Source organism: Hipposideros armiger, unplaced genomic scaffold, assembly GCF_001890085.2.
Source record: "Hipposideros armiger isolate ML-2016 unplaced genomic scaffold, ASM189008v1 scaffold_133, whole genome shotgun sequence".
Classification (NCBI taxonomy): domain Eukaryota; kingdom Metazoa; phylum Chordata; class Mammalia; order Chiroptera; family Hipposideridae; genus Hipposideros; species Hipposideros armiger.
Window position 1 is genome coordinate 2,877,236 of NW_017731483.1, and position 11,884 is coordinate 2,889,119.

Here is an 11,884-nt window from a genome sequence, read left to right on the forward strand (position 1 = left end):
GTCGCTTCACTGGCCCATGTTGGTATTATCATTGCGCTCTTCCTGGGTGAGGCAGTCGCTTGACAGCCATTGGACAGCCACTCATGGCAGCTCATGAAAGCTTACGCCCGCTGCCGGCCAGCCCCACTGCAGCCTATGCCATCGCCGGCAACTCATGGCAGCCCAGCTCCAGGTCGAGCTGTTGTTCACCATCTTAGCTGTAGAGGGCACATTGTCACTGGCCCTCATGTGGGATCTGAACTGGGGCCCTGCTGCTCAGAGCTGGCATCCCAAGCCAACTCTTACCCAACGCACCACTCAGCCGGCCCTGTTCTTTCCTTTAGATGGTGAGGACAGATGGCAGTTGAGTTTCTTTTAGTTGTGATCCTGTGTCTATTCCCTTCCTCTTTTCTGTAATTATTGTGGTCCATGAAATCCAGAATTCTGGTCCTGAGTACCCACTCTATTCTTCCCGTCTCACAGATGGGGAAACTGAGCTCCCAACAGGGAATGTGCCTTAGCTCTTAGTGCCCAGCTGGAGAGAGGAGGGGAATAGCATTGAGACCTCAAGCTCCCCATGGAAACTTCTGGATGTGGAGGGCCATCAGGATCATATACCTAATTTGTGGGGCCCACCCAGTGCAAAATAAGAATGTGTGGGGCCCCTGGTTTAAAAATGATGAAGAATTCCAAGGTGGTGACAGCAGAGCATTAAATCAAGTTCAGGATACTGTGTGACTGCACAGGCCACATGCCCATGAAGCTGCCTTGGGCACCATCCATGTTAAACCCCCTGAAGTGCTAGCATTTTAAAGTAAGAACCTAGAATACTCAAGAAATGAAATGTTGCATCTGTGCTCCTTCTAGTCCTTTTTTGTACACATAAACACATTTCTTCCTTTTCTTTTTCTTTTTTTGGTATCATATTTTAGAAAAATGGAATCTTATAAATACTATTTTGAAACGTAATTTTTGTCGAAGGCTGAGGTGCCAAGAATAATTTTTTTTTTTTAATCAGTAATGATTTCTATAACCTCTTTTACTGGATGCATTGTGGGTGTCCTCAGGTAAGTCACCTGACAGGCCTACGCATAGCTGCAGTTCAGGGCAGGGGAATAAAGGGACTTCACCTGTGCACTTATTACTCTGCCTGGCACATGACAGCTGAGTCATTCCTGCCGTAACCATGCCTGCCCTCCCCAGAGAGGTGAGCTGTCCTCCCAGGAGACTAGAAGCTCCAGGAGGGCAGGGGAACAGGCCTGCCTTCGCTCACCGCTGCATCCAGCTCAGAGCTCATTGCCTGGCACGTTGTAAACACGGGGCAAATATGATTGAACAAGCCATTGACACCGTGAAGTGGGTGAGACATTGGGAAGCTCTGTCCTTGGTAACTTTTATGTACATTAGAAGGTGCCAAGTGCGTAGGGGGAAAAGTACCTTGAGGGTTCAGGGACAGTTTCTTAGCCTGGAGGACTGTATGTGAGAAAGTTCATCGAGCTTGGTTGCTGGACTCGAGCAGATGGCATTTTAAAAAGTGAGTCACCATTTACTGAGCACCCACTATTAAATAGCTGAGCATATTGGGGACCCTCATATATTGGTGGTTGTGATCATGGCCAGTGCTGTCTGTCCTCAGTACAAAGGTGGTGGGAGCCTTTGTGGGGAGGGCAGCTGTTTAGTGCTGCTTGTGTCTGAAAGATGCTTCGGCCAGCCCTGCAGCTTCTGTGTTGGAAATGTGCTTGAATCATCCTAATAGTCCCCATTTGGAGGCAGACAACCCTTCCTGTGCCGCTGTCGCTGTTTCTTGACACACACTGTGCCAGCCCGATCACCTGAACCCCTGAACCCCTTCTCCCCTTAATCTCAGCTCTGAGCACGAAGCACGTGGCCAGGGAGGCCCCTTTGCCTGGCCACTCCTACTCACTCCTGGGCCCTGCACTGCACACTGAGGCCTGGTTATTAAAGGTACCATAGCCCTCAGGGAAGGCCCTTGGCTTGTAAGCTGTGCCGTGTTTCTTTCGCATTCTTTTCCTGTGAGCACACTGCAGAAGTTGTCCTTACTGCACAGAGCCTCCTGTTACCGTGAGAAAGCCTTGCGGGCATTCCCTGTCCTTTCTTGGGAAGGTGGCCAGGCCAGGCCTATCAGGAAGGGAAAGATGACTCGAATCCAGCTCTCTAAAATCCCTTTTGGAAGCAGGCAGACTATAAATACATAGGTCACCAAGTGACAGGTTCTCCTGCCCCCGGGCTTTGGTGGGAGTCCAGTTTTGTCACCTGGCTAATGAGCACTCTGTTACTGGATATCCAGGTGACTTCCACAAGACCCTTACCCTCTCTGGGCCTTGGCTTCCCCCTCTGTAAGATGAGGGAATCCACCAGGCTGGATGGTGGGCTAAGATGAAGATAACTGCACCTGACATTTCCTGAGCACTTGCTATGTGCCAAGCCCTGAGCTAGGTACATCAATCACATTGGCTCATTTAGTCCTCACCCCACTGTCATTTTATAGATGAGGAAGCAAAGGCACAGAGTGGTAAATGACTTCCAGAGCCATCCCATGGCCGTGCTCCTGGCGATACATTCTCTAACCCTTCCAGCCCTAAGTGCCCTGCCAGGGAAAGAAGAAAATCCCTACCTCACTCTTGTGGACCCAGGGCTGGTCTGAGAGCATTTTCTAGGCAGTGGCCCCAAATCCTAGGAGGAGCAGTTGTCCCTCTTGAGCAGGAAGCTTGGAAGAAAGAATTGTCTAGGAAGGTGGGTGGAGGTTGATGGGATTTGCAGGAGTGCTGGGTAGTGCTGAGCCAGAGCTCAGGGAGGACCAAGGCTCAGTGGGTGACCCTAAGTGGACAGAGCCTGGCCTGGGGCCAGCCTCCCACAGGGAGCTGTCTGCAGGGATGGGTGGTAGTCCCTGCAAGACACCCTAGGGAGCTCTTCCTGGGTGGTGACTGTGGTGGATATGCCTTGAAATTTTTAGGAATGACTTTCAGAGAGAAATTAGATAGCCATACAGGTATTGCAGACACAGTGTGGACCTGGGAGTTAGAAAACATTGGGTTACCTGTTTCTGGCATTGACCTTCACCCGCCCCTCTGGGCCTCCTGCTCCCTGCTGGACTCATGCTTTTCAAACTATGGATAGTGGTGCATGTTGGGGTTCCCTGTGAAACTTCCTTTACACAAAGTACACACATAAAAGTTTGAAACCCACTGGACTAGACCATTTCCCAGGGCTCTTTCAAGCTCTGACGTCACTTGGAATCACTGCAGACCCCTGGGTGCTTCTGTTCTCAGGAGGGATGCACTGAACTCTCAATGTCCATAGGCCCGTGCTAAATGCAGTTAAGAAGTTCTAGGACTGAGGTATTTCAGAGTTCAAAATAGAACCTCCCACTGCTGGAGAGATGCTGAAAAGCTGGTCCCTATCACTTAACAGCCAAGTTCTGGGGTAAACAGAGGGCGGGGCCCGGCCTTGCTTCAGCAGCCACCCACCTGGGACTCACAGCCTTCTCCACGGGTTAAACTGAAGGAGGGTGGGGTATGTGTGAGTGTGTGTGAGTGAGGCGCGGGGGTTGGGGGGAACTATGCAAGCAGAGCTGACAGAGGCTGTAATTTGGAATTCATTTTTCCTAACAAGTTGCAGCCTGCAGGTGTCTAGGCAAGCAGCTCTGGCCGTGGGAGGGGCAAGACTGGAAAGACCAGTGGAGACCACTTGAAACACCCCTCACCTCCTGACACGTAGGGCAGGTAACTGGCTGGTCTGTAAAGAAGCGTTTACAATCGAGTGCCCAAGGTCTGCACAAAGAGGTGGATGGTGGCTGCCAGAGAAAGGCTGCTTTCATGGTGACAGCCATCCCAAATGACTGAATGATGAAGTCGTGAGCTCCCTGCCAATGGAGGCATGAGGGCAGAACGCTTGACCTCTATGCATGAAAGAGGGACTTAGAACTTTGAGGGGATTCTTCTGCATGGCCAATTCAGACCTTAGAGGAGAGAAAGACACCAGTTCTAGGTTGGCGTGGAAAAATGCCCTCCCCACCATCTGATTTCCAAGAATTGCAGCCGAATGTGTGAATGGAGCTAATTAACTTCCTTACCATGTCAGAAATGATTTATTGGTGCACCTGTAAGTAGAGCTGGACTGTGATGGTCAAAGCTGGAGACAGGAAAATGTGAGCTGGGAGGTATTGCTTGTATTTCACATGGGGTGTCCCCAAGCAAGGTGACAGCCGGTTCTGTGGACCCCTCGGAGCCTGTGAGCCCTGGATGCAGGCTGTAGATCAGGAGCACCCTGCTGCTTCCTAGCACGCAGGTTGGGGTGGCCCCGAAGGTCCCGAGAGGTTCTCTGCCCCTTAGCCAGGTTGCCCCAACTAGGCAGTTCATCTTACCCAAAGCGTAAAAGGATCTTGCACAGACATTTTTGTTTTTGTGGCTGAGAAATATGACAGCTGTTGTCATGCCCGATTGTAGCCAGCTTTCTCTGTGATCACTGGGGCCTTGACTAGGGTTTTTCCTCAGGACTCTGTTTTTAGTTTCCCTCTAGATTTTCAGTGCACAGAGACCCCAGCACTTAGCTCTATCCTAGGCACCCTGGAGGTGCCACCAGCTCACACATCTCCAAGCTATCTCATTATTTGCCCCTTGCAACACATGTGAAGCTGAAAAGGCAAATAATTTTGCTCCATTTCACAGATGAGTTGCTGAGGGTCAAAGATAAAGCAGGTTACCCGGAGTGACCCAGCGAGGGTGCAGCAGAGGCAGCTCTGCTCCAGAGCTCTGCCCACCTGGGCTGTCCGTGCATGGCAGTGTCCTCTCGAGTGCCACCTGCCTTTCTGTGTGTTTGCACAGCCCTGGGCAGCTGCTGCAGCCCAGCTGCCCTTGGTCAGCCTTGAGGTTTCAGAAACACCGCTTACTGCCGCTCTGGGGAGTGTGCCACCCACCTAGGTAGGCATTCCTTGAAGCTGGGATGGTGCTGTGGGGTGCTGAATCTGCACTAAGAAAACACGGAGCACAGATGGGTGGTAGCCAGTTAGCTGATGCCACCCAAAGCAGATGCCTTAGAGCCTCTGCTCACACACCCAGATTGGCAGGAGCTCTGGTTCCCCAGGCAGTGTGTCCCTTTCTTGGCTGTTGATGTCCTTCCTCACTCACTGAGCTGTGTCTTTATAGTTTCTGGGTCTGTACAGAATATCTGCCCACTGCCTCCTCCCCAGGCAGCACCCTGGTCATGTGAAGCCTTTCCAGACCCCCAAATCCTGTTTTGTTAATGCCATCTTTTAGTTGGCATGGCAACAGAGTTTTCATTGTGGGGACATCAGGCCTGCTTGGGTGTCATGGTGGGTCCCAAAGAAGGACCAGGACTCTAGCCTGCCCATTCCCCTGATGGGGACAGAAGCATAGAGCCTTCTGGCTGCTGCTGCCACCTCATGCCCACAAGCCATTTGCTCACCCCCAAGATTGCTGAGCCCCAGATTGAGGGACAGGGTCAGTTTGCCTCTGCTCTAGGGGACTATGTGACTGCTGGGTTTCAAGCTGGCAAGCCAAGACACAACACCCTGGCTGTTCTTCTCTTACAGTGACCTGCTCCCCCCCCCCCCCCCCAACACAGCTGAGTGGCAGGCCAGTCACATACCGTACCGTGTTTTTAGCCAGGTGAATAAGGAGTGTTGTTGAATTATAACAGTTAGTTCTCGCTCACAGCCTTGCTAAGGCAAAGAAAATGTGTCTTGTCTTAGCTGTTCTTTAAAGTGGCTTGTATGCATAGGGGCATGGTCTTAACCTGGAGGAGCTCTTGACCTTCCTGAAATGTGCCCAACACTTCGTGGGCATATATAAAGGTGATGGAGGGAGCCACAACTTCATCAGTTATCAGATTCCCAAAAAAATCCATGTCCCGCAAATTGTTTAGAAGATTAATGCACAGTCTTCATGGTGAATTGAAGAGGAAATGGTCCAACTGGGACCATATAGAACATTCCCAGGTGTGTGCCTATGCAGTTTGCTTTGGAGCAGAACAGGCAGAAATCATGGGCCTGGAAAAGACCCAGGACCTCATGGGGTGCTGCCTCCTCACTTTCCAGGGAAAGGAGCGCAGCGAGGAATGGGGAGATTTAGCTTGCCTCATCTAGCAGAAGCCAAGCTGGGGCAGCCCAAAGCTGCCTGTTCCCACAGACAGCAGAGCACTTGGAGGTGGCCCTATGGCTTGGAGGCGGAGGTCCCCTTGGGGTAGTGGGGACAGTGCAGGTCACCCACTCCTAGATGGTGACTGCTGCTCTACCTCTCTGGTCCCTCCTTTTTAGCAGGTTTGAGTGATTTTTAGCAGGGATACCCCTTACGTTTCAGCAGTGCCTGCTCTCCACAGTCCCACCAGGCCTTCCTGGAGCCTGGGATCTTTCTGGAGGGTTTGCTGAGAGCCAGGTAGAGTTGGCCTGAAAGGGTCTATGCTTTAGAACAGAGAGGCTTGCGTGTCCTTGCTGCCAGGACCAGCGTGGGGGCCAGGCTCCCCTCACTGGGCAGGACAGGGCCTTGCCTGCATAGGCCTCTCACCCATGCCTGGCCGCGTTGCCCAATCTGGGGCCAGCCCTCAGAGTTGCACAGAGGCTGACATTACCTCCACGTCTTAGATTCTGGATATGAACCAAGGCATGTTGGTCATCTCTCTCTCTCCAGCTGACTCCCCGGGAAGAAAGTAAGATAGCTGCATTTAATACCGACTTCTTGCTGCACTTCAGTGAACAGGGCTGAGAAATAGCTGGGAAAAGTGAAATTCCAGAGTAATATCAGGAGGCTTTGCTTTTGATTGGTGGGGGAGGGAGCTGGCTCTAGCTTAACATTTCCTAAACTTTCCTGATAAGAATCACCTGGGTTGCTTATTAAATATACACATTATTGGGGGTAGGTATCTGTTTTTTTTAATAAGCGTTCCAAGCTGTTCTTATCTTCAGGCAAGTTTGGGAAACAGTTTATCTACTGTGCCAAAAATAGCCTGTGAAGAGGAGTGCTTTTTTGAAAATTTAGTTTTGCATATGATACATTAAGAAGTATTTCTTGTTTGAAAACTATGTTAACATTACGGACAAGTCTCCTTTGATTTCCTGTAACCACCCCAATTCTAGTCTCTCCCTCCTCCCAAAGGAGGTGCCAGTTTGAAGTGTGTGTTTCCCCAGACCTTTTCTTTACATTAAATAGGTTTCTGTTTTATTTTTCCTAAGCAGGTTGTCATGTTGTTATCATCTATCATTCTACAACCTGCTTTCCTTTCATTCCCAGCTATATCGCCGAGAACTATGTTAGTGCTCTATATAGAGAGCAACTACTTTTTTTTTAACCTGCTACATAATATTCCATAGCATGTTACTAGGGTGGTTTATTTCGCAGTACCCATATGGATATAGCAGGTGTTTGCAATTTCTCATTATTACTTGCTCCAGTGAACATCTTTGCCCATGTCTCCTTTTGTACATTTGGGAATCAATACTGAGCAGCAAAGTTGCTGGCTTAATCCATGTACATCTTTGGATTTCAATGGATTCTGCCAAAAGTTATCTTTCAAAGTGGCTCTACCACTCTACCTTTTCACTGAGAATAAGTGGACAGGACCCAGCTCTCCACACAGGTTCAGCTGTCTCGCAAAAGCGAATGGACATGTGGCCAAGTGGCGACACCCACCTTCCTCTAGTACTTCCTTTTGGGGATGAACAGAAAGACTACTTCCAATCACAAAGCTAAATCCCCAAGATAAAAACACCGGGCCCCAGGCTGATGGCAGGGAGAGAACAGTTCCACCCAGCAGTGTGTGCAAGACACAAAGGAGGCCTGTGGCGCTGACTCCATGCAGCCAGCTCACAGAGCATTGGCAGAGAGGTGGCAGGCATGGTGGAATTCTAAAACCCTCTGGGCCGCAGTGAGCCATGGACAAAACAAGGGGATTTTGGAGCAGGTTTCTTAAGGACCCCTAGCTTTGCTGCGTTAGGAACTTGTGAAAGTCCTTTAAGGACACCAGGTTGACCTGGGGTCTCGAATTTTGTTTGAAGCAAGAGGTGTTAAGCCATAACCTTTGGCTCTCTGCTGCTGCTCAGCTCCCCAGTGGAGGGGTGAGACCAGTAGCCTGGGTTCCACTCTCAGCTCTGTGCCTGCCCTTGGGATCGTCAACAGGTCAACAAGGGGTCCAGTGTCCTGCCAGGTCTTTGCCAATCCAAAATCAAAATAAAAGAAAACCTGTCCTGTGCCCAGGTGGCCTACCCTGCAGAGAAGTCCCTCCTGGCTCCCTTTTGTTTGAAATTTCAATTAGATTTGAGGGACTTTTCCCCTAACTGGGGTAAAAGCAACCCCAGCAGGAATCCAAGCCCACATCTGGGGAAACTCAGTCTCTTTCTTTTAACTCAGAAAATCAGCAGCCTTCACTCAAGCCCTCTGACCCAGCCACCCTGGCTTAGAGTGAGCGCTGGGCAGCTTGGACTGTGGTCACACTGCCCACTGCATGTGGCTGGGGTCTTTGGCACAGCACACGTCACTCTGGCTAACTGCCCACTCAACTCTCTTAACACCTGGTTAATTTTTACTCCAAAAAAAAACCAAAACCAGAACATGATTTTGCAAAAGGTCAGACAGCTCGGTGAGTGTTTGCCCAGTTTCAGGTTGCTCAAACCTCAAATTCCCTCTCCTCCACCCACCTTACTTTGAAGTTCGAAAGCAAATTGATTAAATATACATTTTAGGAACCTTCTGATTTGCTTCTTAAACTAACAGAATTCTAAACTTTTTTTTTTTAAAACGGAAGGATTTCCAACTGTCAGCAGGTATAACTGGAACCATATGTCAGCAGAGACCAGGGGCTTTTCCTGGTTTTAGGATTTGTAAATTCTTATTGAAACGGAAGTAAGCAGGGCCGGCAGCTGGGGGCCCCGTGACAGCCCAAGCTCAGATCTCCTTTTAATTAGAAAATACAGATAGTGCCTGCTGAACCAAAGGCCTCCCAGAGCTCCCGTCCCAGGGCGAACAAAGATTTGGTTTATATCCTTGCAAGCCTCAGTGTTTGCAAATTACAGAGCATTTCCGAGAAGAGCTGGGATGTTGATTTCTAGATTAAAGAGACTGCAGCCCAACTCCCCCCCCTCCCCCGGTCCTCCTCCTCCCCGGCTAATCCCCCCAAATGATTTTGTTTTCTTGGGGAAATATTTGCTCCCTTCCTCATTGCCGGCTAGATGGAGGATGTTCATGTGGAAAAGAGACAGTAAGGAAGGCTGGGGTGGAGGGATGAGATGAGATGTCATCTACAGCAGGTTCATTGTTTCCTCCATTTGGACTTCTGGGCTCTTGAACTCTGAGACGCAAAACCCTACGCCAGATCAGCGTCTGAGCTGTTCTGTCTGACAGTGGTTCACGTGTGTAATTTTCTCCCTGGTGTGTTCTGTGAATGGTAGAATAGAAATATCAAATGAAAGACATTGCCTGGGTTGGCTCTCCCCCACCCCTGTCTTTCCCCTGCCTGGTGTCATTTGAGCTCAGTGAGTCTCCAGAAAGGCCACAATTACAATGTCAGCATCTAGAAGCTCCCCCGCTGGGACCGGGAGCCTGACCCGCAGCCGCAGCCGCAGCCGCACACATGCTCAAATGGTGGGCACTCTAGCCTTGGGTCTTTCGCTGATAAGCTTGACCGCTCTTTGCTATGCCTCCCATTGGTCCCCGGCCACATGCCAGTGACAGGGCTGCTGCCCGCTGGCCCTCCTTGGGCATCACATTCCTGGCAGTTGGAGGTCACTCGCTTATCCTGGCTGGGCTGCTGCTACAAGCTGCTATTCACCAGGCAGACAAAGGGGGATTTTTCCCTTCCCCTGGGTTTATGGGCCCCTTAAATGCCTTACATTCCTGGAGCTGGGAGAGAGAAGAGGCTCCTGTGGTTTCTAATTAAACCCACCATTTAAATAACAATTCATGGAACCCCAAGGGTGCAGAGCAGCGCTAACCTACCCCCTCCCAGGAGGGACAGCTCGGTGGCTCTGGCTGGGAAGCTGAGGACTTGCCCTTTGCCAGGTGTGTGAGCAAAGGGGCAGATAACGCGAAAGAAGTCACAGTGAGTTTTGTGGCGGAGCTAGGGTGTGTTGAAAGGGAACGGGTTTGGTGAGTTCCTGTCCTTTCTCCTCTGGTAAGCGTGCCCCTCAGGAATGTCAGGAAGTAAGAAATGGGAGGGAAAGGGAAAGTTGTCATCTTTACACTTAGCCTCCAACTGAGAATTCTCACCCTTCTCCACGGAAAATGTGGAAGTGTCTCTAAAGTGTTCCAATCCCAGCCTCTCACGCTATCATGGGACTCGCCTCACTCCCCCCACTGTCTGCCCGCAGGTGACTGTCTATTTGTTGTGAAATTTTGCTGTTTTCTGGAATACAAACAAGGAGGCTGGGAAGGGCCCTGGGAGCAGAGGATCTGGCCAAGGGTCTTGGTCGAGCCCCTTGCCCCTCTGGACCCCAGCCTCCTCATCTGTTATAGAAGGGTCATTTTGCTCCCAAGGCCCTTTGTGGCCCTGGCAAATCTCTCTATCCATCCCTGAGCTGCTTTTGTGTTTTCACTGGGCCTGTCTGGGACCACAATAGTTTTTGCAGTGTGTTGATCTCACCAAATTGTTGTCTGATTACCCAAAGCGTGATTGCATTCCAGATTTGGGGAAAATGGAACGCTGAACATAATTATCTCTAGACAAGCTCTTCTATACCTCCGCCAGCACCAGGAGCTTGTCAGCATTTCCAGGCTTTCTGCGATCTCCTTTCCAACTTTCCTCCCATTTCCATTCCATTAAATTGAGCAACTCACATTCCTCACAGACACCCTCCAGGTTCTTGCCTCTGTGCCTCTCTACCCAGATGCCCTTCTGTTCTCACGTCCCTGTGCCCAGAGCAGGCCACACTGCATGCACAGTCTCTGAGGCCCCTCTGTTGCAGTGGAGCACTGCCAGCGTGGGTCCCTTTGTTACCCCTATGAGAGCTGGAGCTTTCTGAGGGCGGGCACCCTCTCTGGTTCTTGCCTCCCCCTCCGCCTCCTTGCTGGTATGGCGCAGGCTGGGTTTATGTTTGTTGGAGCAAAGCCTGACTGGGAACAGAAGTGAAGCAGAAAGCCAAAGGTGGACTCACCCTGCCATCTTCCTTCCTGCAGGTGATTATCGCGGATGACTACTCAGATCCCTTTGATGCCAAGAATGATCTCAAGAGCAAAGCAGGGAAGGGGGAGAGCGCGGGGTACATGGAGCCTTACGAAGCCCAGAGGATCATGACAGGTAAGCAGAACTACCGCACAGGGACTCTCAACTCAGCAGGGAAGTAGAGAGGTCACTCTGGGATACTAGGGCCAACCCCAGCCAACCTCTGGTTCATGTTTCACCTACATCAGGAAGAACCTGGCAGGGCACAGTGAAAGTCCAGACAGCAGGGTACCAAGCACAGTTAACCAAGACAGGGGAGAAGAGGGGGGACAGTTCTAGCAGGAATTTCTTTTTTTTTTTTCTTCTGTCATTCTATTCTATTCTATTCTATTGTATTCTATTCTATTCTATTCTATTCTAATTTCTATTTCTATTCTAATTCTATTCTGTTCTATTTCTATTCTAATTCTATTCTAATTCTAATTCTGTTCTGTTCTAATTCTATTCTGTTCTATTCTGTTCTGTTCTATTCTATTCTAATTCTATTCTATTCTAATTCTAATTCTATTCTATTCTGTATTCTGTTCTAATTCTATTCTAATTCTATTTCTGTTCTGTTCTAATTCTATTTCTGTTCTATCTGTTCTATTCTATTCTGTTCTGTTCTATTCTAATTCTAGTTCTGTTCTGGTTCTGGTTCTAGTTCTGTTCTGTTCTAGTTCTGTTCTCTATTCTATTCTACTCTATTTGTATTCTAATTCTATTCTATTTCTATTCT

At 49.7% G+C, this 11,884-nt stretch overlaps 1 protein-coding gene across 2 annotated transcripts in view; it reads left to right on the forward strand.

Annotated features, from left to right (window-relative positions):
• Positions 1-11,884, forward strand: part of SHB (SH2 domain containing adaptor protein B) — a 137,703-nt gene that overhangs the window by 36,143 nt on the left and 89,676 nt on the right. For both annotated transcript variants that reach the window (XM_019649534.1, XM_019649535.1), the window contains exon 2: positions 11,121-11,241. In XM_019649534.1, the coding sequence (XP_019505079.1) occupies positions 11,121-11,241 (121 nt within the window). The remainder of the gene's footprint in view (positions 1-11,120; positions 11,242-11,884) is intronic.